This window comes from Loxodonta africana, chromosome 2, assembly GCF_030014295.1.
Source record: "Loxodonta africana isolate mLoxAfr1 chromosome 2, mLoxAfr1.hap2, whole genome shotgun sequence".
Taxonomy (NCBI): Eukaryota; Metazoa; Chordata; class Mammalia; order Proboscidea; family Elephantidae; genus Loxodonta; species Loxodonta africana.
Window position 1 is genome coordinate 44,687,009 of NC_087343.1, and position 27,811 is coordinate 44,714,819.

The 27,811-nt window shown below is 34.0% G+C and overlaps 1 protein-coding gene across 6 annotated transcripts in view; it reads right to left on the minus strand.

Moving 5' to 3' along the window:
- RICTOR (RPTOR independent companion of MTOR complex 2) overlaps window positions 1–27,811 on the minus strand; it is a 148,957-nt gene that overhangs the window by 46,053 nt on the left and 75,093 nt on the right. For all 6 annotated transcript variants that reach the window (XM_064271445.1, XM_064271449.1, XM_010588112.3 and 3 more), the window contains 7 exons: window positions 22,717–22,781; window positions 21,720–21,851; window positions 17,643–17,706; window positions 14,117–14,243; window positions 10,734–10,903; window positions 6,047–6,114; window positions 2,747–2,814 (listed from right to left, as the gene is read on the minus strand). In XM_064271445.1, coding sequence (XP_064127515.1) covers window positions 2,747–2,814; window positions 6,047–6,114; window positions 10,734–10,903; window positions 14,117–14,243; window positions 17,643–17,706; window positions 21,720–21,851; window positions 22,717–22,781 — 694 coding nt within the window. The remainder of the gene's footprint in view (window positions 1–2,746; window positions 2,815–6,046; window positions 6,115–10,733; window positions 10,904–14,116; window positions 14,244–17,642; window positions 17,707–21,719; window positions 21,852–22,716; window positions 22,782–27,811) is intronic.

Genomic DNA, 27,811 nt, shown 5'->3' on the forward strand with positions numbered 1-27,811 from the left:
AAAGCCTTTGCATAGTCAATGAAACACAGCTAAACATCTTTCTGGTATTCTCTGTTTTCAGCCAGGATTCATCTGACATCAGCAATGATATCCCTTGTTCCAGGCCCTTTTCTGAATACAGCTTGAATTTCTGGCGGTTCCCTGTTGATATATTGCTGCAGCCACTTTTGAATGATCTTCAGCAAAATTTTACTTGCACGTGATATTAATGATACTGGTTCGATAATTTCCCCGTTCGGTTGGATCACCTTTGTTGGGAATAGGCATAAATATGGATCTCTTCCAGTCAGTTGGCCAGGTAGCTGGCTTCCAAATTTCTTGGAACAGACGAGTGAGCACTTCCAGTGCTGCATCCATTTGTTGAAACATTTCAACTGATAATCCGTCAATTCCTGGAGCCTTGTTTTTCACCAATGCCTTCAGTGCAGCTTGGACTTCTTCCTTCAGTACCATTGGTTCCTCATCATATGCTACCTCCTGTAATGGCTGAACATCAACCAATTCTTTTTGGTACAGTGACTCTGTGTACTCCTTCCATCTTCTTTTGATGCTTCCTGCATCATTTAATATTTTCCCCATAGAATTTTTCAATATTGCAATTCGAGGCTTCAACTTTTTCTTCAGCTCTTTCAGCCTGAGAAATGCCAAACGTGTTCTTACCTTCTGGTTTTCTATCTCCAGATCTTTGCACATTTCATTATAATACTTTACTTTGTCTTCTCGAGCTGCCCTTTGAAATCTTCTGTTCAGCTCTCTTACTTCATGCTTTCTTCCTTTCGCTTTAGCTACTCGATGTTCAAGATCAAGTTTCAGAGTCTCTTCTGACATCCATTTTGGTCTTTCCTTTCTGTCTTTTTAATGATCTCTTACTTTTTTCATGGATCATGTCCTTGATGTCTTTCTACAACTTGTCTGGTCTTTGGTCGTTAGCGTTCAATGCATCAAATCTATTCTTGAGATGGTCTCTAAATTCAGGTGGGATATACCCAAAGTCATACTTTGGCTTTCATGGACTTGTTATAATTTTCTTCAGCTTCACCTTGAACTTGCAACCTGTCCGCCATGGGTGAACCTGCAGGTATTTGAATACCAGTGGTGCAGCTTCCAGCATCACGGCAACATGCAAACGCCCACAGTATGACAAACTGACAGACACATGGGGTAGGAAAATCTAGGTGGTGGGATATAGATATTCCTGTACAATGTTTTCAGATTTTTTTTTAATGTACAATGTTTAATTTTTTTTTTTAATGAAGTGTTTGAAAAAACTTTTTTTAAAAAACTTGTACAGGACTCTGAAATTCTCCATTACTTCTAACTAAGCACATATATTTATGAATAATCTATTATTTTCTCTTTGAATTTAAGTTCAAAACTCAAAACTTATTTGCTTAAATCATCAAAATGGTATTTTTCAAACACTGATGTTTTGCAGCAGTTTGAGAGGCTGCAGATGGGGATACAGAAATTTTACAGATCACACTACACAGGGACACAGGTTGTGGGACTCAAGATGAAATTGCATTCTAAAAGCTCATTTGTCAATCAGGCATTTGGAAGTTGAGATACATCATGTAAACAATGTTACAAATACACAAAAGTTTATTTAACTCAGTATCAGAGAACTTGAACACTATTTAGGAAATTATTTCTGTGGGAAAAAATGTCTTTAGAGTTCTAATTTGTAATTCTGTTATTTCTCTCCTTACATCAATAGGAGGATGGAAGACTCTCAAGCTTCTAGGTTTCTAATGATAAATCAGTGTTTCAGGGCTCCAGGAGAAGTCACAGTCTGGGAGAAAGGAGTACTAAGTAAAGAGGCTGGCAGAGATTAGAGACACAGACAGGTAGGAAAGACTCTGGAAGTAGGCAGAATGAGGCGATATTCTGGTGGCTAAAGTAGAAGAGCATTAATTTTTTGGGTAGGATAGAAACCACTCTAATGCCAAGGAAACTGAGGAATGGTAAAGGGTGATGGCAATAAATACAGAAAACAAAATTATTCTAAGCTCTGACGTAAAGGCAGTGATGGCTAGACTCAGCAAAGGACTGAGTTGCTTTCTATGTTGAAAAAGTGTACGGGGACTGGTAAAGAATGAAGGAATATATCTCCTTTGGTTATCTATCAGGGCAGCAGAAGTAGGCAGACATGACATACAGCAAGGCAGAGGTTTTTACCAAGATGTTAAGAGGACAGAAAAAGTCCCTGGAAATATACTGGGTAGGGGCCAAGCGGATGGCCAGAATAGCCATTTGTATAGAAAAGGTATCTGTAAGTTAGAGCTACCTAATTCATTGCTGTTGAGTTGACTCTGACTCACAGTGACCCTAGAGGACAGAGTAGAGCCGTCCCACAGGGTTTCCAAAGTGTGGCTGGTAGATCTGAACTGCCGACCTTTTCATTAGCAGCCTGAGGTCTTAGCCACTCTACCTAAATACACAGAAACGCTTAAATTTTCTTGTTCTGCTTACTACTATGCTTAATTTTTTTAAATTGCTCAGTGACTTGCAAATAGTCAATAAATAACTATGCATACTGAACACAAAATTAGCTGCTTCCTTGTTATGATTACAAATTTTCTTTACCATATTTTAATAATTTTGTATGAATTCCTTTGGCTCTAATAACAACATATAAATTAAGACTAGATTAGTACCTAAATTGGATGCAGAAATAATAATTCCTCATTTTAAAAAAAGTCAAGTTCTTCTTAGTGGATGATTCAAGCAGTGCAGAGTAACTTACCTGCCCAGGACCGGAATGTAGCTATGATTCCCATTTTACTGGCTAAAAACCGTGCTTCTCTGTCTTCTCTGTTACAAGGGGAGGGGAGAGGAAAGCAAGGAAATAAAATGTTACCAAAAAAACTGATGCTTTTCCTATTACTATATCAGAACAAGAGTTATCATTAGTTAATGTTTGTGTTAGTCATCTAGTGCTGCTGTAACAGAAACACTCCAAGTGGATGGCTTTAACAAGCAGAAGTTTATTCTCCCACAGTCTAGTAGGCTAGAAGTTTGAATTCAGGGCACCAGCTCCAGGGGATGCGGCTTTTTCTCTCTGTAGGCTCTGGAGGAAGGTCCTTGTCATAAATCTCTCTGGTCTCGGAGCTTCTCAGCACAGGAACCTCAGGCTCAAAGGATCCGCTTTGCTCCCGTTGTTGCTTTCTTGGTGGTATGAGGTCCCCATGTCTCCCTGCTCGCTTTTCTTTCATATCTCAAAAGAGATTGGCTTAAAATACAACCTAATATTGTAGATTGACTCCTGCTTCGTTAACATAACTGCCTCTAATCCTGCCTCATTAACATCACAGAAGTTAAGATTTAGAACACACAGGAAAATCACATCAGATGACAAAATGGTAGACAATCATACAATACTGGGAATCTTGGCCTAGCCAAACTGACACACAATTTTTGAGGGACACAATTCAATCCATGACAATGTTTAACTATTTACACAGGAAATTAAAAGAATATGTTTTAAAAAAAAAAAAAAAATCCAGATCTACCCCAAAGCAAATTACCTAACTATAAAAAACAAAAACCCCCGTAGCCATTGAGTTGATTCTGACTCATAGCAACCTTACAGGACAGAGTAGAACTGCCCCATAGGGTTTCCGAGGAGCCGATGGTGGATTTGAACTGTTGACCTTTTGATTAGCAGACATAGCTTTAACCACTGTGCCACCAGGGTTCCTCCACCTAACTATATACTGACTCCCAGTGTAAAATTGACGGCATAGTTAAAAATAAGTTATAAATTCCTGTTTTCAGTTCTATGTTCCCCGCTCTTTCTGAAAGCCATTCTTAGATGGCTCATTAACACCTTTGAGCATTAGAAAACATTAGTCTTTGTAATCAGCATCTCTGTCCCAAGGTTGCCCCTAGCAAAGGAAATTACTGCGTAAACCTCTCACTTTTACCACATGCATTCTCTTTATTTCAATATCTTGGCCTCAAACTTATTCCTGTGTTCCCAACAAGCTGAACAATCCATACCTTCACTGAAATGTTATTAAACAACTACATATGATTTTTTTTTTTTGTATCACTAGCTACTTTCTTCCTTGACAATTGTATACGCATTCATCTCAGTTGTTCTTTTCCATACAATAGTTACGGCAATTAGTTAAGCAACAGAGCTACTTGTATCCATTGAACATTCTCCAGATGGGGCTTATGTCCAGTTTCAATACCTAATAGTAATCTTGTACTCTCTATTCATGTCACCTCAACCAGCACCTCTACCCTGTTGACTATTCATTTCTTCCTGTGCCATCTTTTCTTTTTCCCTAATAAAATTCTTAATAGTTATGAGAATACAGAAAAGTGGGAAAGAAAAAGAACAGAAGGGATAAACAGCAGTGACAAAATATCAAATTAGACAGTAGTAAGCAATCAGATAATCTACAAAAGGGGAATGAAAAGCTGGTAAAAAAAAAAAATCAAACTAAGCTCTGTAGCACCATTCAAATTGAAAATATAACAGAAACTAAAATGGGGGAGGATGAAAAAAGTGAGAATGAGACACCTGTGTGATTAAGTTTTTAGTGTTCCTTCTTTTAAAAATCTTGGTGACATAGGTTAATTGTGTGGTAATTCATTCTCTAACTTACCAGGGACATTTGTAATATTTTAAAAATCACTCATTTCCCTGGATCCTGTGCATATGATGAGATATCACTGCTGTGATTACATTCTCCTTATATGGCCCAGTTGATCTTAAGATAGGGAGATCATCTGGGTGGGCTTGATTTAATTGAAGAGCTTTTTCTAGCTGGTCCCAGAAGAGGAAGTCAGAGGGGTGTGAAGCATAAGAAGGACTGGAGACATAGTTGCTGCCTTTGAAGACGGAGGGGGCCAAGGAATGAGAGCGTCTCTAGAAGCTGAGCTTAGCCTGCGGCTGCCAGCCAGCAAGTAAACAGAGCCCTCAGCCCTACAACTACAAGGAAGTGAATTCTGCCAACAACCTGAATGAGCCTGGAAAAGGGTTCTTTACCACAGCTTCCAGGTAACAGCAAGGCCAGACTTCTGATGTACAGAACTCTGAGTTAATAAATGGGTGTTGTTTTATGCTGTTACATTTGTTGTGCAGCAATAAGAAACTCCTACACTCTCTAACAATAAAGAGAATGTCCAAATCTTATAGTGAGAACCAGAGAAAAGAGGCTCGAAAATCCCAACTCAAAATCTTAGTTATTATTAGAAATAAGCTTTCAGAAGCCTTAAACTGAGGACATCTATTCTGATTTCTTAGCTGATATTAGGGCATGATAATAAGTCCAAAGTGATGGATGCAATTGAAGATATAGGACCATTAATTTTATTTCAGGATAAAAATGAAAACAACAAATATATCCCCGTTTCTCAATGTTCCAAAATTAGTCAGGAATTAAATATATATATATATACACACACACACATACACACGCTACCTATTAAAATAAGTGACTATGACTGCAATCCAACAACCCAACTAAAAAATAGCTCATGGCATATTTATTGGAACTGTGTCATTTGCAAAATCTTCAGATAGTATATTATTTGACCCTGGATCATTTTAGTTATAAAATTATCCTTCAGTACCTAGTGAACACTTACTGCCTCATTTCTAGAAAATAATCTTTACTCTGTTACCATTTACTTCCATTAACCTTACCCTCAAAGTTCGATATATGACATCTTTCTGCTTACTTAATTTAAGGAAGCTCTTTATTCTCTCATTATTTCATTCTTAGTCCCTCAATGTTAATTTTGCTAAAAGCACATAGAAACAGAAAAATAATTAAAGATCTAGGTTTCTACTGCAGCCTATCTTAAATTTTTTAAAAATAAATTCTAAAATATTAAATTTCCAAAGTTTAGTTTTATTTTTGAAACCAAAGTTAATTATATTATGAGAGCAATACAACATAATTCCATGAAATAGGAAATCTACTTAAACTTACTTTTCTCTAGCTCTACACGCAGTCAGACAAATCTAGAAGCCTTAATGTCAACACACATACCCATCATAAATTATTAGGAACAAAATGGTACTTACTTGAGCTGTCCTTCAGCTGTATCTGGACTATGCCTGTAGTGAAAATCAGTATAGGGAGCTAAAATTCGCTATTAAAAAGAAAAAGAAGACAAAGAGTCCTTATTATAAAATGCAACCTTCCTATAACAATAACAAGCTATATTAGCTAAAATGAATTCCATTTCTCCATATCTTTAATTGGGTTTACTGCTTGAGAGACTTACTTCTTCAAATGCATCACAGAAAACTCCGTTAGGTGATTTTTTTAGTGTACAAAAGGAGTTTTTAAACTTTTAATTTGAAGCATAACATACATATAAAATACTGCACAAGTCATAAATGTACAGTTTGATGGATTTTCTTGTGTAACCAGCACCAGATGAAGAAAACATTATCAGCATCCTCAAAGCCCTCTCATGACTCCCTTGCAGCCCTACCTACCCTAAGATAACCATTATCCTGACTTCGAATATCATAAAGTAGTTTTGCCTGTTTCTGAACATTATTTAAATGATTTCATTTCGCAAATTTCGTTTTCCTTTTGTTTCTTATATAAAAAAAATCCATTTTTGTAGATTGAACCTTGCAAAATTCACTCATTACTTTTATAACTTTAGAACCACTGTATCTTATTTACCAACCTCTCCCCTTGCCTATTACATTACTGTGGACATAAATTATAATACTAAGTATAATTTAAAATACAGACATATTACTATTACTTTTGACAGTCAGTACCCTTTTATTTTTACTCACATATTTACTTTTTCTTCCTTTCATTCCTTCTTACATTTCCTTAGCTCGGTCTCATTGTTTTGACTATCCCTATTAATCTTCTTTTTTAAAAAACAAAACAATGAACATTTATTATATCACATGGTTTCTGTGAGTCAAGCATCTAAGAGAGGCTTGGCTGTGTAATTATAGCTCCAGGTCTCTCATGAGGTTGTGGTAAAAATGTCAGCCAGGGCTGCAATCATCTGAAGACTTGACTGGAGCTGGAGGATCTGCTTACAAGGTGGTTCACTCACAAGAGCTCAGTTCCTCCACATGTGAGACTCGCCTTGGGCTTAGTGTCCACACAACATAAAAGAAATCCAAAAGAGCAGTGTTTCTGTTAATTCCCTCAAGTATTTTCTTTTTGTTTAGTCTGAAAAATCTTTATTTTACCTTTGTTTGTGAAATATTTTCTATGCGTTAGGTTGGCAGTTACTTTCTTTTAGTACTTTAAAGATGTTTTCTGGTTTCTAGTATGTTGGGAAATCAGGTGTCAGACTTGCTCCATTGAAAGAAAAGTCTTTTTTTCTCAAGCCACCTTTAAAAAGACTTTTCTGCATCTTGATTTCCAACAATTTTATCAGGATGTGCCTGCTGTTGTCGTTGTTAGACGACATCGAGTCACTTTCGACTCACAGTGGCCCTACGTACAGCAGAACGAGACATTGTCTGGTCCCAAGCCATCCTCACAATCACTGCTGTGCTTGAGCCCATTGCTGCAGCCACTGTGTCAGTCCATCTTGCTGAGAGTCTTTTTCACTGATCCTCTACCAAGCATGATGTCCTTCCCCAGGGACTGGTCCTCCCTGACAACACGTTCAAAGTACGTGAGACGAAGTCTTGCCACTCTCGCTTCTAAGGAGCCTTCTGGTTGTACTTCTTCCGAGACAGAGTTGTTCATTCTTGCAGTCCATGGTATATTCTTCACCAACACCATAATTCAAAGGCATCAATTCTTCTTCAGTCTTTCTTACTCATTTTCCAGCTTTCACATACATACGAGGCAACTGAAAAAATCATGGCTTGGGTCAGACGTACCTTAGCCTTCAAGGTGACATCTTTTTGCTTTTTAACAGTTAAAAGAGGTTTTTTGTAGCAGATTTGCCCAATGCAATACATCATTTGATTTCTTGACTGCTGCTTCCATGGGTGTTGATGGTGGATTCAAGTAAAACGAAATCCTTGACAACTTCAGTATTTTCTCTGTTTATCACGATACTGGTTATTTGCCCAGTTGTGAGAATTTTAGTTTTCTTTATGTTAAGGTATAATCCATACTGAGAGCTGTGGTCTTTGATCTTCATCAATAAGTGCTTCAAGTCCTCTTCAGCTTCAGTAAGCAAGGTTGTGTCATCTGCATATCGCAGGTTGCTTGTGAGTCTTCCTCCAATCCTGAGGCCACATTCTTCTTCATATAGCGCAGCATCATGATGTGCCTGAAATTATCTTTTTTGGAGTTTTCTTAGCTTTGTGAATATGAAGCTTCATGAGTTTTGGAAAGAAAGTTTTGGCCACTGTCTCTTTGGTATTTGCTTTCATCCATTTTCTCTCTCCTTTCCAAAAATTACAAGTGTGTTTCACTCTTTTTTGCTCTGTTCTGTTTATTTCCTTTCTTTTTTTATCCTCTGTGCTTCACTCTGGATATTTTTACTGGCCTTTCTTCCAGTTTACTAATACTCCCCTCTTGTCCAAGGTGCATTCTTAATTTCACTGAATTGTGACTTTCAGATATTACATGTTTTAGTACCAGAATTTGCATTTGATTCTTATTATATATTCCAATGCTCTGGTGAATTTTTACATTATTTAATCTATTTTCTTCCTTTTTTTCCCTCATTTTCCTAAAAAAATTAATCATGGTTGTTTCAAAGTCTTTTTCTCTAACTGCAATATCTGGATCACTTGTGGGGCTGTTTCTACTGATTTTTTTTTTTTTTTTTAACAGGAGGAAAGGGGCTGTTTAGTCATAGGGCCCTGGTGGCTAAGAGCTACAGCACAGTGGCTTAGTGGCACAGTGGGTAAGAGCTACAGCTGTTAACCAAGAGGTGGACAGTTCAAATCCACCAGCTGTTCTTGGAAACCTTATGGGGCAGTTCTATTCTGTCCTATAGGGTAGCTATGAGTGGGAATTGACTGGACAGTAATGGGTTTTGTTTTGATTTGTTTTTTGTATAAAAAGAAATTTTTGCTGGAATGTCAGACATTGTACATTGGAAAAAAAAAAAAAAAAAAAAAAACTCCAAATGATGTTATCTTCCACTAGAGATAGTTTGCTCTTTTCTCTATAAGAGGTAGATAAAGGGGGCTGATCACCTTATTCTAATCACAAACTAAGTTGAGGCTACCTTGTATATTTGGTAAGACTAAGAATACCTCTGGTTTGCTCATGTTCTTAAGTATGGCCCCCTCCAGTACTTTGAATAGAGAGATTACCAAGTAATTTTCTCCTCAGCAGCAAAAGACTGTGAGATTTTTTTCTATATATGTCGTAAGTTTTAACCTTAGAACTTTAGTTACCCAATCAGCAAAGCTTCAGAATTTGGGAAATATCAAGAATCATGACTTTCATTTTCTCTATGGAGAAAATGGGTCCAAGAGAGGCTAACAAGTCCAAGTTCATAAAGCTAATATTTTGTACAGCAAAATACCAAACAAGATCTATAGAGTCCAAAGTCTATGCTCTCAATCTCTATGCTATTCTGGAGATCTTATTAGGAGAGAAAAAAGAAAAAGAAAAAACAAACCAATGTCTGCTGTTTTAAAGAAAAAGATATAAGTAAATATATTAGTGTGCTTAAAAAGTCTACCATAACCTGAGTTTTTTTTTTTCATTTATATAAAGGCTTTACTAATCTGTTTTACTAATCAATTATATAATTACATACTAATCAATTATATAGGAACAAAAAGAAATCTTTACATCTTACGTATTTTCTCTTACCATAATTATCTCTTCAATTTTATAACTATAATTTTTTCTACTTGATAAAGACAAAAGATAAACATACACCATAAAATATTTTAAAAATGTGTTTATTCACTAGGACTCCTATGAGTAACTATTTGAGATCACTGAGATGATGTACTTAGCTGTTTTAATTAATGCTATAGGCTAATGTCAATTTTATAATCTCAAATGTTTCTAGTTGCTCTAATAAAACCAGAAGTACAACAGTAAAGACAGGTTTCATAAGATGATTTAGAAAGACAAATTAGGGAACAATAAAACTTTTATACCTTGTATAATTTCATACATTAACATAAAGAAATCCTTGATTTAAACCTACCCTGAATGTCATGCAATGGACAATAATATAGTACATTCACACAAATAAACTAAGAGAGTATATGATAACTAACTCTGATCCAACCTCATTAAACTTTTTCATAAAGACGAGTATACCGCAGCTTAACTTTAGACTAACTTGTAAAAAACTAACTGAATGAAGATTTTAAATTGAAAAATATTTAAAAAAGACATGTATTCTATATCTTTCTAGTATATGAGGTAATTATAGTTGCTAATCAAGTGCTTCCAAGTTTAGAAAATTTTAGCCTGGCTTAACGAATAGTGTATAATAAGAAGGACCTATTAACACACAACTATTGCACTAAAGTCCTTAAAGACAGTTTTCTTAAATAGGTAAATGTCTTATGTAACCTTACTTGTACTCTGATTTGCTCAGCAAACTTTTTATATATAATACAAAAATAAACTTCACTCTACATGCTGATGAAATATTCCTGAGGATAATAGTTTCAATTTAGTCCAAACTGAATGAGCTACAAAACACTGCCAGGAATAAGCTAGTATTAGTTAATTTAGGTTTGATAATTAATGCTGTGCTGCATCTATTAATTTTAGAATTTCAAAGTAAGACTACGTATTTAAAGTCATATTTCAAAACTGAAAAGAATATGAAGTTCCTACCTCTAATTCTACATCAGCTCTCACGTATTGCCGGGTCTTTGGATGATTAAGAAGGTGCAAAATTGTAGTAATAAGGGCCTCATTTATTCGACTTAATTGGCAATCAATCACATTTTTTAAGATGGTATTTAGTCCACCTCGAAGGGCCACCACCTCTGGATTCTGAAGTGCTAAAATAAAAGAGAAAAAACTTAAATATTATATTGGGGGGAATTAATAAAGTCATCAGAAGCCTGGGCTTTTACTTTAAAACTCAATTTCCTTTCTGATTTGAAAAATTTTCTAGTTAATGACATTTAAAAGGGCACGTGCTTAAAATGTATCTAGTAAGAAGTCATTGAGTACTCTTCCCTAAAACTTGATTTTTTTTAACATATCTGAAATATCTTTCTATATTCTTTGTTCATATTTTACTGATTTTTTTTTCTTTTCCCATCAATTGCAGAGAGCTATTTATAAAGTGAGATTATTAGCATTTTATCTGGTTCATATCTTTTGTCTGATTTGTAACCTGACTTTCAATTTTTTCTAAAACGGAATATTTCATTTCTCTATCTTTACTGTTATGATACACACACATACACATACTTTAATGACAAATTTAAGGTCAAAACTCCTCTATTACTCCATCAGGCACTTTCTCTGTGCACATGTGTGTGTTTTAAATAAGAGCATGATGTACATTTATGTTTTCAATCTGTCAGGAAAATGAGTGTGGTTTAAGATGACAAATTCCTTTTTCTTTTCAAATGTTTAATCAATAACACCATCATGCTTCCTAAACTGATTTTTATACTTTTTTAATATACTAACATTGTCTGCATCAGGATTTGCAACTCTTGATTTTTTTTCATTTTTCTGTTTCTTAATGACTAGATAAATATTTCTTTTTTAAATTCTGAGAACATCTTCCCTTTCCCTCTATTCTTTTACAAAAATATTTTTTATGGTCAGTTCTCTCCTGTTTATTCTTTCAGCTGAATTTCAGAATTAGGTTTCTTTTTTTTTTTTTTAATTGAGATATAATTACAAACATTAAAATGCATAGATCTTAATGATACAGTAAATACATTTTGAACAATGTCTACATTCTTGTAACCAATACCCCAATCAAGGTATAGCATTCTTAACATCATTTTCCAATTTTCAAGTCTCCCTCCATCACACAGACAATCACTATTCTGATTTCTACCCTCACAGATTAATTTTGCCTTTATGAGCATTAATTTGACAAGCTCAAAAGTCAGTACTAACCCCAAACACATGCAAATCATATACCTTTTTTATTATTTGCTGTACACAGTTTATTTTTTCAACTCTGGAAATTGTATCATTTTTTTCTAGTATATTTACTGATTACTGCTGAAACATAAATCTACCAAATCTGTACTTTCACATTTCTACTATACTGAAAGTACTTAAGTTGTTTTTCAGTTAATTCAGTTTTCTAGAAATAAGATATCACCCACAAAGTACTATTCTGCCTTTCCAATATGTAAACTTCATTCATTATTTTATCTTACTAATCTAGTTAAAAGTTCTAAAACAATTGTGGTTAAGAGTCAAAGGGATGTAGTATCTACCGAGATTCACCATTAAGATCAAGTTTTGATTTCAGATAAATATTTTGTTAACAAAGTAACCTAGTTTTTTAAATTTTCTATGTGTGGGTATGTGTGTATACAAAATACTAATCTCACTTAAAAAATTAGCAGGTTTCTATTTTTTTTTCACACTATAGGACAGATTATTCTACATGAATTACGTATTCCTTGAATTTTTTTTTTTTTTTTAAGACAAAATCACCTGGATAAGTCTTTGTGAGGGGTAACTATTTTGTCAATGTTTTTAATTATTTCTATGGTTTTGATTTACCAGATTTTCTACTTTTTGAGTTAACTGGAAATTAATTTTTTCCCTGAAAAACCATCCATTTCAATGAGATTTTCACACATATATGTTATCTTACAATTTTAAAAATCTATTATCTTCTCTTCCTCATTTTTATATCAATCTTTTCTTTTTCTGATCTTTTCATTTCCCAAAGATTTGTGTATTTTTTTTCTTCCAGTCAACACAGATTAAATTTAATAACCTATCTCATTTTCTAATTCATTAAGACTCACAACTTTATTGTTGCTTTCCTCCTGCTTATCTTGGAAATGAATTTTCTTTTCCCCATTTCTTGAGTTAGATTGGTTAATTCACTTCTTTTCATTATTTTGTGCTTAATTATAAAAGCATTTTATGATGCAAAGTTAACTCTGAGTATACCTTTTAGGGAATGGTATACATTGACAGGAGCCCTGGTGGCACAGTGATTAAGAGCTCAGCTGCTAACTAAAAGGTAGGCAGTTCAAATTCACCAGTCGCTCCTTGGAAACCCTACGGGACGGTTCTACTCTGTCCAGTAGGGTTGCTATGCATCAGAATTGACTCAATGGTAATGGGTTTTACATACATTGATGTGAAGTTAAATTTTTACTATCTTCTAAAATCTTTAATCATCTTTGACCTTGTCTCTAAATCAAAAAGTTTTGTGATCAGTATTTAAAATCCTTAGTGGTAGGATTTGGTTCTGCTTCTGTTTCTTTAAACATCTGTTAATAATTTATTTTTAAGTTACATCAAGAGGGGATGTAACCCACATCACTTCTACTTTTGGTGAGAAGAAATATTGTCTTAATATTTAAAATTAAATTTCCTTGATTATAAGTGAGGCTGAACTTTTTAAAGCTGTTGATTAGCCATATATTTCTTTGGGAATTACCTGTTTTTCCTATTAATTTGTATATATGTTACTATCTAACATATACATATATTTTTGGGTATCATATTTGTTATATTTATTTTTCCCTTACTTGTTCTGGCACTGTTTTTTGGCTCTTTATAGTAAAATCTATAGTGGCTGAAATCCCTGTGTGATTTTTTTTGATTTAGTCAAAACTCCTTTTCCTTTCAAGTATCAAATAAGCACTCATCCGTGTTTTTCCCCACTCAGTTGTTTCTCATTTAACTCTTTAATGCTCTTGTATTTAGCATTCAGTTTATATGTATGGTGGGTTGTTTGTTTTTAACCCACATCAAGATGTAGTGTGGTTAACTAATTTCTGAGATTCAGATTTTAAGAGATTTCAATCTAATTTCTGGAATTTGGACAATTTCTATACTAAATTTCATGTTGACTATAATTTTAAAATGTACAGAAGTTAATGTTGCTTTGAAATTATTGTTAAATAACAAGTCCTCTACTTCCTTATCAGGAATATCGTACTTTTTCATACTTTGTACCAATAACTAAAGAATTCATGTATTAAAGGCAATAAGAAATGTTAAATTCTCTCTTTAAAATACTACATTTTTAACACGAAGAAAATTCTGACCTAGTTCACAGATAATTGCAATGCATGCTCGAACCATTCTGTCTCTTTCTTGGAGCCCATCATTTCCAACTGCTATTAAGGAGTTGGCCACAGAGCTAGGAAACAAGGAAGCATTCACGGTAATCATCTGTAACGGAGAGGAATTGGAAAAAGAAGTTACTTACTTCATAATACATTTTTAAAAACTGTTTTGTTGAGACTGAGGTATTTAAAGACCATAGAATATTTCTAAGATCCAGGCACCAATTTTAATCTTTGCTTCATATGGACATTTCAAAGCATTAATAAACAATAAAACCCATGAAAGCTGGAAGCTGTGTAAGGTAGGACCTGCTCAGAGAATGAAAACTCAAAATATCTTCCACTAAAATGAGTGACAGGAAAGCGGTCAGAGTGCACCCTGTCAAAGGCTTAGAAAACTCGCGAGACTTCAGAAAAGCAGGCAATCCGTCGAGTTCCAGCTCTCACAGGTTTCACTGTAATTAATAATTGCTGAAATGAGGATGTGTATGACCAGATGATGTCTAGAATTTTACATATGAAATTTTACTCTATGAATTTCAAATGTCTATTAATGTATACTTAATTAATTCAACACATGTGCTACTGACAAGATACATAAAACTTAAATATTTATGAATCGAATCACTCTTATAATTTTCCAGGGAAATCTATGCAAAGAAACTCATAAATTCTGTGTAAATCACAGAATGATTTCCTCATAAATCAATGAATAAATAAGGGAAAAGTCATAAAATATAGTTATACTAAAATAGAAACAGTCATCATTTTTGGCGTAACAGGCCAGACATATACGAACAGGTAACAAGTTTGTGGAATTGACATAAAGAACTTACAAAAGCACTGAGTTCTCTAAGGGGAATATCTAAAACTAGAGCTGAACATAAAAGATGAGCATAATGTGCAAAGAGATGAAAATGAAAAATGAAGAAGGAAAGAACAATCATGGTAGTGGTGGTGGGTAGTGTGTGTTAACACGGTGGCACAATAAGACAGTTTACACAGAAATAGTTGGTCAGACCCAAGAATGCCAAGCTAGGCAGGTTGTACTTAATACTAGGGGACTTGTGAGCCAATGCAGGTTTGGAAATCTGGAGAACTGAGTTTAGCTGTGATTTTGCCTAGTGAATGAAGGGCAAGTGATTTTATCAAATGAATTCCTTCCAACTGTAAAAATTCTGTGATATTGCTAATCCTTTATTACATTACTAAAGAAATGATACATGAAGAAAGAGAAGGCTTAAATAAAATAGGTGGGCAGTAAGTAGATTTAGAATACGCAGGCTAAAGATTAGGGTAACAACAGCTGACCAGTGAGAAAGTTACTATGGAAAATGAGAGGAAAAAACCAGGAGCGATTACCTGGATTGAAGGTGGAGAAGGAGGGAGAGAGAGAAACGGATGCAGAGAGACATTAGAAGAAGAAAAAAAGAGCAAAAATATGTGCCAAATATATGAGATGAGTGAAAGAGAAGGAAAAGTAACACAAATATTATGTAATTGTTCATAGAGCAAGTTATCTTAAAGCAACTAATGTTTCTGCTTTCCTTTTAAAATAGATTAAAACATTTATAGAAAATTTTAAAACATTTTGAACACACACAAAAGACAGTGACCTAACAGAATATTTAACATTAATTTCTACTGTTTCAGTTGTGAAGATGTTTCTGGAAAGAAGAAATGTGTAGTTTGGTTTCTAAAAGTACTAATGAAGTTATAGTTTCTCTAGCTGATAGAGGCTACTGTTCATACATCAAAATGCGTTTTTCCTTTAACTAAACCAAGGAGTAACCTTGTACTACAACTCTTCTTCTGAGCCATCCTACCACTAAGTAAAGGCATCTTCCCACTCTGGGATTCACAAATACTATGTGCCTCCAATTACTCTGTGCCTCAGAAGACAACAGAATAAAATGTCATTTTTGATATGTATGCTGCTATTAAACAGTTTTCAAGGGTCTGTTTACTTTTACTGAAATGTTTTCTCAGTGAAATTTTAACTTTTACGAAATACTTTATGAAATTAAAATATTTACTACATAACCCAAGAAAGTTAAATTTAATTCTGTCTGAATTTACTTGGTTTTTTTTTTTTTTCTTTTCTTTTCAAAACAATTTCTAGGGTAGCAATTCAAAAACTGCGGCCCAGGAAACTCTGAGAGACCCTAAGTTAACTTTCAGAGGTTCAAAGCTACCACTATTTTAATAATAATACAAAGACATTATTTGTCTTTTTTATTCTCAATCCCTCACAAGTATAAACTGAAGTTTTCAAGAGGCTGAATTAAATGTGATATGGCCAAAGACTGAACACAGAAGCAAATGGTAGTCCAGCTGTCTTCTACCAAGAGACACATTAAACAAAAACTCAATACTTTTTAAGAGTATAAAGGGGTTCTGAGACCAAAATGTTATTCTAGGTTCTTTAGAAACACATTTTGTTTTCTTATCTTTAATTCTCATATCTTGAATCCCTCCAGCAGAAGGGATTATATTAATAAGCAAAAAGCATAATTCTAGTTTTTTTTAATTTAAATTTGAAAGTCAAATCATGGTCTCAATATGACAGTTTACGTCTAAGTCTCCTATGTCCAATATCTTTCTTACTAGATCTGCAAACTTCTTTTAAGATCTAACTCATCCTTTTACTATTTCTACCTTACTTTTCCTATTCTTGAGTATTTTAGCTACACACAAGCTAGACAACTGGAGAAAAAGGAAAAAGAGGGAACCTTGTTAATCTATAAACCCAACAGCCCATCATTTTAGAACCTGAGTTGAAAGGTACAGAAGGAGAAGAGCTAAAAAATTTAACTGTTAAATAATTCTAGACATTTTACATTAAAACACATACACTGCACGATTCTCATGAATGCTGAGGATGAGCGATGGTACCTGTCTTCCTCAAGTTTACTGTCAGCTCACTCTGTTCCTCTGTCATTGGGGCATCACGCTAAACGGTCAAAAGGCATTGCTTGAAGGCCTCTCATGAGAAACATTATGGTCTGTCCTCAATGCTCTTGTCCAGTTTAGACTATAATTTTTCATCCTGTATGATGGCCTAAATTGTTTACTGCTACTGCTCATGGACTGTATCAAATTTATCTTCAAAACAACCAGCTCATAACAATTTGTAACATCCATTTAATAGTGTTAATGTCATAAATACAATTAAGACAAAATAAGGCTGAGAGGAAGTAATTCTCTTTCTCAAATAATTTACCAAAGCAATTTTTACATGTCTAGGCAAAGGAAGAAATGTTCTTTACAATGGATATTTTGTAAGAAATATTATCTTAGCCATATATCCAAGCACAAAATTTGTGCTTGCCTCAAAGTTAAATGAATCTATTTACCTCATTTATTCTTTAACAAAATAAAAACATTTAATATGGAGTCTTTTAAATTCTAATAGAAAGTTTTCACAAAACAGTCTAATATAAAAATGTAGAATATTTAACACAAAAACCATAAATTTGCATTTACTCTCAGACATATAGCATACCTTTCTGACTAATCGAAGTGCTTGTGTTCTCTCTACCTCGTTGCTCTGCTGTATGTCAATACACCTAAATAATACACAAAATATTAATTATTGATAAAAATCCTATTGACCTTTTTTGTATAAAAGTTCCACTAGATTGGACCCATTTTCATAATTTCAAATTGAAATTTTAAAAATTTAATATACGATTTTTCAATAGGAGCAAATACTTAGTAATCAATCTAGCTCCAGTAATAAATGCTTGTTATTATAATAGAACAACTATTTCATTTGAAATGCTACGAAAGTACAATACAGAAAAAAATTTACAGGACCACATCTATCTATAAAGAATCATAAATATACTGATACAGCAAAATACCAGAAATCTACTGAAAAAAACTACTCACCTATCATCAGCAAAATTTAGACATTTTATAAAAATTATGAATGGCAAATATGTCAAGCCTATGTATGAGTTTAATTCTGACAGTAACCAGGCCTAAATTTAATATTTTATGGATAAATTAAAAGTCTTATGCACAATCTATAATTCTATTTTAATATAATTTAAATCTGTTGTCATGGACTGAATTGTGTCCCCCCAAAATGTGTCAACTTGGCTAGGCCATGAGTCCCAGTATTGTGTAACTGTCCACCATTTTGTCACCTAATGCGATTTTCCTACGTGTTGTAAATCCTACCTCTATGATGTCAGTGAAGCAGGGTTAGAGGAGTTAAGTTAATGAGGCAGAACTCAATCTACAAAATTAGGTTGTGCCTTAAGTTACTCTCTTTTGAGATACAAAAGGGAGCAGAGAGACAGGTGGACCTCCTACCACCAAGAACGCAGGATCAGGAGGGGAGCGAGTCCTTTGGACCCAAGGTCCCTGCACTGAGAAGCTCCTAGACAACAGAGAGTGAAAGACTTCCCCTGGAGGCGGCCCCCTGAATTCAAGCTTCTAGCCTCCTAAACTGTGAGAGAATAAATTTCTCTTTGTTAAAGCCATCCGCTTGTAGTATTTCTGTTATGGCAGCACTAGTTAACCAAGATATCTGTATTTACTTCAAAAACTGACACTCAAGTAAATACCATTTACTTGACATTTCTTTGCAAAATTTATCAAATTATTAAATTTCTAAAGAGTGTGGTCTATATGGCAGCATAATTCATTTGTACTTATTTATGTTTAGGCAGTTTGCTCTTCTAAATCAATAACAATACTGTTCACTACGCAAAAAGTATTTCTTCTATCTGAATACAATTAATCTAGGCAATTTTATTAAAAATTAATACATAAAGAATTTCATTTCTGGCCACAACAGAGAGGCTTGTATCAAATACACCCTGCCAAAAACAACTACAGAGGCTGAACAAATCTTTGGATACCAAGGCTCAGGTGAGCTTCCCTGACTGACAACATTCTGTGTACTGTCACACATCAATGTTCTGGGAAGGTGACATATCCCTGAGAACAAGAGAAGCTTTTGTTTGGGACCCTCCCAGGTTTCTCCTTTGGCTGCTTCTAATTTATCCTTTTGCTATAATAAAACTATAATCATAAGCATCATGCTTTCCTGAGATCTGTGAGTCATTCTAGTGACTGATCAAACCCGAGTGGGCAGTGGGAACTCTTGAATTTAAAAAATCAGAAATGAGGGTGGTCTAGTGACCACCAAGGTTGCGGCTGGTGTCTGAAGTAAGGGAAGTCTTGCGAAGGGTTGTGACCTTAACCTGTGAAGTTTGGTTTAACTTCAGGTAGTTGCTTGAACCATCTTACACAAATTATTCCAGAGAATATAAAAAGAGAGCAACACTTCCCTAGAAGTTTAATATAGGAAATACATATTTTTTGCAAATAAGGTGCCCATGGATATAACACTCAGTGTGCCTAGGAAACTAATGCATGAGGGGGTTGTGCAGTTGGCAAAAAACATATAAAGCACACATTGTTTGCGTAAAAATACGGTACCTTCAATACCATAACCAGACAAGGATGTTACAAGAAAGGAATGTACATATCTCTCATGAACATAGCTGCAAAAATCCTCAAAAAAATATTAGCAAATCAAATTCAGTTATATATATAAATATATATATATATAACAAGACATCATAAACAAGTAGTATTTATCCTAGGAATACAAAATAAGAATAAAAGGAAACTTTAATATGATAAAGAAAGTATACTAAAAGCCTCCGGCAAGTATAATAAATAACAGTGAAACACAGAACACTTTCCACCTGAGTTCAGGAGCTAGTGGCAAAAACATAGAAAAAAATTAATTATGTTAATACTCTCATAAAAATACCTTAAGAGTAAATTTAATAAATATGTGTGAAACCTCTACATAGAAAACTACAAAATGTTGTTGAGAGAAATGAAATTCCTGAATAAATAAAGGTTTGGAAGATTCAGTATTATTATTAAGATGTCAATTCACCCCAAATTAATCTAGAGCTTCAATGTAATCTCTACTAAAATCTCAGCAAATTTTGTGAACATGGACAAGCTGATTCGAAATTTACATGAAAACGTAGAGCCCAGAACAGCCAAAAAGTAGCTAGTTTTAAATAAGAAAAGTTGGAGGACTCAAACAAAGAGATATCAAGGCTTATTATAAAGCTGAAGTAATTAAAACAGTGAGAAACCAGTGCAAAGATAGACAAACAGACCAACTAAAGAGAACAGACAACCAGAAGAACATTCATACTTATCAATTACCTAATTTACAACAAAGGTGACACTGTAATCTAGACACGAATGAAAAGCTTTTCAATAAATGGTGCTATTCTTTACTACATACCCATAAAGATAAAAATTGTAATTTGACATGGTTTTTTTTTTTTATATACCTATCTTCAAAGAAAACACAAGATATCTTCCCAAGAGACCAAAAGCACTAAATTAAAAGATTGATAAATTGGTTTTCATTAATTAAGAAGACGCATTAAGAAAGTGAAAAGGCAAGGCAGACATGAAGATATTCTCAATACATACACTTGACAAAAGTCATATCTAGCAGACATTAAGAACTACACAACAAGACAGACAACTCAATTTACAAATGGGCAAAAGACAGGAAGGATATATAAACAGTCAACAAGCATACGAAAAAAGCATACGAAAGGTGATCAAAATCATTACTCATTAGTGAAATGCAAATTAGAACCACAAGGAGAACTCACAATTAAAACCACACCAGACAGGCTATAATTAAATATTGAGAATAGCAATGCTTATGAGAATGGGGAGTGACTGGTACTCTCAAACATTTCTGGTAAGAGAATAATTAGTGTAATCACCTTGGAAAACTGACTGGCAGTATCTACTAAAACTAAATATCCATACACATATATCTTATGACCCAGCAATTCTACTCCTAAATATATATACCCAAGAGAAAACAGTGCATATGTCCACCAACAGACTGGTACAATAATGTTTGGGACAGCTTTATCCAAAACAGCCAAACACTGAAAACAACCCAGCTATTCAGCTATTAACCACTGCTCCCAGTGGAGCAGTGGTTAAGCTCTTGGCTGCTAATCAAAAGGTCGGCAGTTTGAACCACCAGCCGCTCTGTGGGACAAGAACGTGACAAGAACGTGACGGGCAGTCTGCTTCTGTAAAGATTACAGGTTAGTAGGCCCTATGTGATAGTTCTACTCTACAGTGTAGAGTCGCTATGAATCAGGATCAACTTGAAAGCAACGGGTGTTCATCAAAAGAACTGAATAAATTGTAGTCTATTCAAAACATGAAATACTACATAGCAAAAAGGGAACAACCAATGTGGGTGAATCTCACAATACTGAGGAAAGAAAAGAGTAATTACTGTATACTTTCAACATGATGCTCAAGAAAAGCAGAAAAAAACTAGTCTACAATGAGAAAAGTCAAAATAATGTTTACTACTGGAAAGCTGCAAGTGTTCTCTATCTTATTCTGAACAGCAGGCTACATGAGTGTATATATGTATATAAACATTCATCAAATTTTTCAACAAAAACCTACATACCTTATGGTATGTATACTAAAACTCAATACAAAATTTTAAAAATACATAAAATATGGACAAATTTAGAAAAATTACCTAGCTATCAAATAGTCCACTTTCAACTTGAGCACCTTCTGCAGAATAATGGAGTCCTGGATAAGATATCGAAGAGCTCGTAGCCCGGCCGCTCGCACTTCCTTCGCTTCATTTAATAAAGCTAACCGCAAACTACATGAAAACAAAAAAGACATGTTGCTGCATGGGTTTCAAACACCAATAACAGTTTAATACCAGATTCTTTCCTAGTTGAAGTTTGTGAAACTTCTTATCATGCATGGTTAAGTCTATATAATTGCACTTTACATATGCAAAAATCATTCATTCTAAGCCATCAAACTTCACCAGTGTTATTTTTCAGTCTGTGCACCTCCTCAGTAAGGTCTTATCAATCAAGAAGACATTAATGTGTTTAGTTCTACTTTCTGCAGTTTATTTTATATAAATAATGAGAATTAAACATGTCTTTTCCAAGATATGTTATATATGCCTCTACAATCTATTCCCCTCTGTCTGCCTACCTGGTTCCATCCTCACAAAGAATCACTGATTTAAACCAATAAACAAAAAGGCTTTATAATGACAGCAGACACAGACCATTTATATGCATTTTCATTCCTAAGAATACCAAATAGATGGCTATACAACTGTGTGACATTATTCCTCTACTGGTGTGCTTCGGCAAATCAAGTTTGCCATAAACATATTTTCTCTTAGGTAAGCCCTAGAGATAATTTTATAGATTCCTCTTGTTTGGGGGAATATGGGAAGCATTAGTCTGTAGATTTTAGATTTAATTTAGAAATTCAAATTATAGAATACCATTTATTTTTCAACATTAGCTGTGGTTCTTTCTACCTGATAATTATAAACTATCACTGAGATCAACATGGTAACAAATAAACTATTGAAAACTCCGAACTGCTCTAATGTTTAAACTGTTTCTACAAAATCAAGTAAAAAGTGTTATGGTATCCTATTTCCAGTTTAAAATTACTAAAATCTGGGAAGGGGGAGAGGACTGAAGCACACTTACCAAATTATGATATCCTCATAGTTAAAACCCAATTTTTCTTCACTGTGGCCAATATCACAAAGAAGCTGCCAGAAAAACAAAACAAGTATACGTATCGTGTATTTCTGTCTACTTACATACATTGTATTATTGACTAGAAAATAAGATACTCTTCTTTAACAAATTTTTTTTAAATGTATGTTTCTACCATTCAAATTTGCAGATTTGTATCTATGATCTTACCTTTTTCTGTTTTACCTACCAGTTTTAGGTTTAACTCTCCTATTTTCTCTCCTTTTGGATTAACTGATTATGTTTTGTTATTCCATTTTTGCTCTCAATAATTTTACTGTTTTAAAACTATGCTTTTAGTGGTTACCATAAAGATTACAACATACATTCTTGACTTATTAAAGTCCAACAGAAATTTTCTTATTTTACCACATTCTCAACAATGCTATAATCTCAGAACACTTTAACTTCATTTATTTTCCCCTCACTTTTCACTTTATTGTTGTTAAGGACTTTTCTGTACTTATCTTTCAGGCCCCATAATACATCACTGTTTTTTTTTTTTTTTTTTTTTGTGTGTGTGTGTGTGTGAATATTTAGTCAGTATCAGTTTACATTTACTCATTTATTTGTCCTTTGCATTACTCTTCATTCCGTTCTTCATTTTGGTGGTTTTTTTAATGGAATCTTTTTTCTTCCACCTGAAGAACTCAGTTTTTCATTGTTGCTGTTGACTTGTTTTTTGGTGTTTTTGTTTAATTTTTAGTCCAGGCTTGCTCGTAAAAGATTCTCTTGGTTTTGTTCATCTGGAAGTGACTTTATTTCATTCGCATTTTCAAAGTATACTTTTGTTCGATATAGTTGTTGTTGTTACTGTTAGGTGTCGATGAGTTGGTTCTGACTCACAGCAACCCTATGGACAACAGAACAAAACACTGCCCAGTCCTATGTCCTCCTCACAATCATTATGCTTGAGCCCATTGTTGCAGCCACTGTGTCAGTCCATCTCACTGAAGGTCTTCCTTTTTTTTGTTGATTTTCTATTTTAATAAGCATGATGTCCTTCTCCAGGGACGGGTCCCTCCTGATAACATGTCCAAAGTATCTGAGACCAAGTCTTGCCATGCTTGCTTCTAAGGAGCATTCTCGCTGTACTTCCAAGACAGATTTGTTCACTCTTTCGGCAGTCCATGGTATATTTGATATTCTTCGCCAACACCATAATTCAAAGGTATCGATTCTTCTTCAGTCTTCCTTATTCATTGTCCAACTTTCACATGCATATGAGGTGACTGAAAATATTCCAGGTAATCTAGTATTTTCTTCCAACAGTTTCATGATAGCGTCCACTGCTTCTCTTGAAGTCATGTGTCAGTCTTATTGTTAGCTCCTTTGAAGATCTGAGAATCATGTCTTTTTTTCTCAGGTTCTTTTTAAGATTTTGTGTGTGTGTGTTTGGTTTTCAGCAATCTTACTATGATGTGTCCAGCTATTTGTCTCCATCCTGCTCGGGAAAAGCAGAGCTTCCTCAATCTCTGGGTTGATATCTTTTATCAGTTTTGGAAAAAATCTGGTATTTTATCTCTTCAAAATTGCATCTGCCTAATTCTCTCTTCTGTTGTTCTCCTAATTCAATTATATACATATATATATATATAAGATCTTTTTTTTTTTAAATGTATCACAAATCTCTAAATCCTTTAAATTCTGTTTTTTCCATTCACTTTATGTCAGTCCTTCAATTGTATATTTTCTATTTACCTGTTTTCTGGTGGGTCTAATCTATTATACCTATCTAATAAGATTTTTTAATTTTAGATATAGTATTTCTCACTTCTAGAACTTCTATTTAATATTTTAGACATTCTAATATTCTAGTAAAAATCTTTATTTTCTATCTTATTTTTAATTTATTTTCTACATACCTCTCTATTTTCTTGAACATATTAATCATAGCTATTTTAAATGTTTGTCATCTAGATGATCTGATTTCACCTAAATGGATCTAGATGATCTGAATCATCTCTGGGTCTGTTGTTATTATATGTTTTTTTTTTTTTTTTCTTTTTGTTCTAGTCATACAGTCCCGTCTTTGGGTGGATCCTATAATCTTTCATTGTATATGCAAACTAGCAGAGATTCCAGATGATGTTATCCTTCCCTGGAGATGGTTCAACCTTCTCTTTGTTAGGCTACTGGAAAGTGCTGAGTCCAGGTGAAGCTGCTGCCATGGTAACATTCAGTCAACATCTATTTTTGTCTTGTCCCCCAAGGTTTCAACTGAAAGTCTGCTGTTCAGGGGTCTACTCCCATGTGCATCACAAATCTTGCAAAAACACTGTATGCTCCATCCTGATTATCAAAGATTTTTCTGATTAATTCCCTATGCCATGTAGTCCCAGGATTCAACTATTGGACTGAAAGGAGAATCCCCTTATGCTTGGTGCCTTTTAAGTTTCTACCAAAAGCTTTGTGCTAGTTTTTCTATCTTTCAGCAACCGGGCTCCTAGGCCTAAAGCTTGAATCTTTAGCTTCCTGCTCAAGTCCCACATCATGAAATGCCCCCTCCTCACCCCCAAGTAAAAGGGGTCAGAGAAGTAAGTTCACCTTTACAAAATGCTCCTTTCTTTGAAGCTCTAGCCCTTGCACTTCTTGTTGCCTGAGCAGTTCCCTGCTGACTTCAAACAGGCTTTCCTGGTAGTTTTCATTACTGAGCACTGATCTAATACTAGTTACTGTATCCCCCAAGAAAACTACATACTGTGTTAATGTATGTCTGAATTTTGAAAATTTATTTTTGCATAAAAATCACATAAAAGTTTCTCAAGTTATTTCTTGGACCTAAGAGAAATGGATTAAAAAGACACTCGATCATTTAATTAACACTGAAGCCTCTTTAAAGTGCTATAAGTCTCAACCATTATTCTTCCTCGGTACGAGTTTACGCACATCTTAATCACGTAGAATAAACCTACCAAATGGATGATCACATTTGCCTCTGTGAAAGGAATGCATCCTGAGAATATATTTCGTAAGGCACAATACTATATTAAAAATCCTAATGAACACTACCCTATTGATAGGATCCTTTTAAAATTGTCCCAAACAGCAGAATAGGGTAAGGGATAGAAGCAGAGTTGTTGCTCTCAGATATTCCAACATTTTCACAGCAGGAAAGGAGACTATAACTAATTATTACTTATGTGGTAGGAAAATGCTGTGTAAAAAGGTCAATAGGCAAAAACAAGCTAAAAAAGCTTTTCTTGACAGGTTTTTGTTCAAGATGTTATACTACTATTCCTATGAAATACTTAAAATTCTGCATGACAAAGAGGTTCGAGACTTTTCAAAAGACTGTGAAAAAATTCCTGTAGTTTCATCTGTTACACGGTGTTACAGGTACTTGAGTAAATATTGAGAAGGATTATGATTTTTAAAATACATATACAGATCTAAAACTATAACTAAAGAAATCCTAAGTTATGAGGCCAGAGAAGAAAATCTCTATTTGACCTCTACAAATCCAGTCACATATCTAAAATAAAAAAAATAATAAAGTAGTCAAGAATATTTGCAAAAAATATGAAAAGGAAAAGGTCAATGTAAAAGGTCTAAACAAACCAGGGGAAGTCTTCTAAGTATTTAAAAGACGAGGCAAGAAAATATTCATGAAATTTCCTGAAGAAATAAAATTGATAGAAATGGCATATTCATCTTTCCTAAAACCTGAATCAAACAAACAGAAAAATACTACTTAAAAACGCTTACCAAACTGGCAAGAAATTATTTTTTAATGTGATAATACATGAGGAGAAGATACATTTCTGGTGAGATTGTAAATTGAAAATATTTTCTAAATAAATTGAAAAAATGCATCGGAGTCAGAAAAATGATTGTACTCTTTCACTCAGTAGTTCTACTGTTGGAGATTTATATTAATAAAATAATCTAAAATGTAAAATAAGTTAATAAGATGCTCATGACATTATTTATAATAGCACTGATGTGGAAACAAAATGTTCCTAAAGAGTGAAACTTGTGTAGCCATTAATATTACATAAGTAATATTTAATTGTGAGGAAAAACACGTATGATGTACTGTTAAGCGGGAGGAAAATTTTATAATACCCAGTGCCGTTGACTCGTTTCCAACTCATGGGACCCTATAATACACTTTTTTTAAGTCTATGAATCAAAATTTTAAGTTAATAGCAAAGGTGATTTCTTCTCTGTGCTTTTCTGCAAATTAAAAATATTCAAATGAATACGTATTACTTATGCAGTCTAGGAAAGGTGTTTTATATATACTATTCATGAAGAATACAGACCAATGGAAGTGATATCTGTTACTGTCAATCTTCTAAATCTCAGAAAGTAGGTAATATTTTTTATAAATGAAGACAACTAAGGCTTAGAGACGGTATTATGACTTCACAAGACCACAGAGCTAAGGAGTGGTAAAGTCTGAAACCAGACCAAACCAGTGTGAGCCCAGAGCCCATTACAATTACTATGATTTTGTTTTTAAATTATGTACACAGAAAAAAAACCTGGAAGTGAAAACCAACAAATAAACATTACCGTCTGTACTGGTTTGAAAAGTGTCCCTCAGTGCTCTTGGTCAAGTAATCATAATCACAGTTCTAAAATTCTATTCCTCAGAAAATGTATGCAAGAGTGTTACTATTATATATTTAAAATAACAAGAAAATTGAGAAAAGCATACTTCTAAAGGTGAAACGTGCGTGTGTCCACATATAAGACACACAGCTGTAAACAAGAAAGAAGCAGATCTGTATGTATATAAAAGTATTCCATGATATATTAGAATGCAGAAAAAAGAAAGCTGCAAATGTATACATGTAGTTGCATGATATATACCACAATCCATTAAAAAAATTTAAAAAACTTGTATGTATACATAAATACATTAAAAAAAAACCTGTTGCTGTAGGGTTGATTCTGATTCATAGCAACCCTATAGGACAGCGTAGAACTGCCCCATAGAGTTTCCAAGGAGCACCTGGTGGATTCGAACTGATTTTTGGTTAGCAGCCAAAGCTCTTAACCACTGCGCCACCAGGGTTTCCACATATATAATACT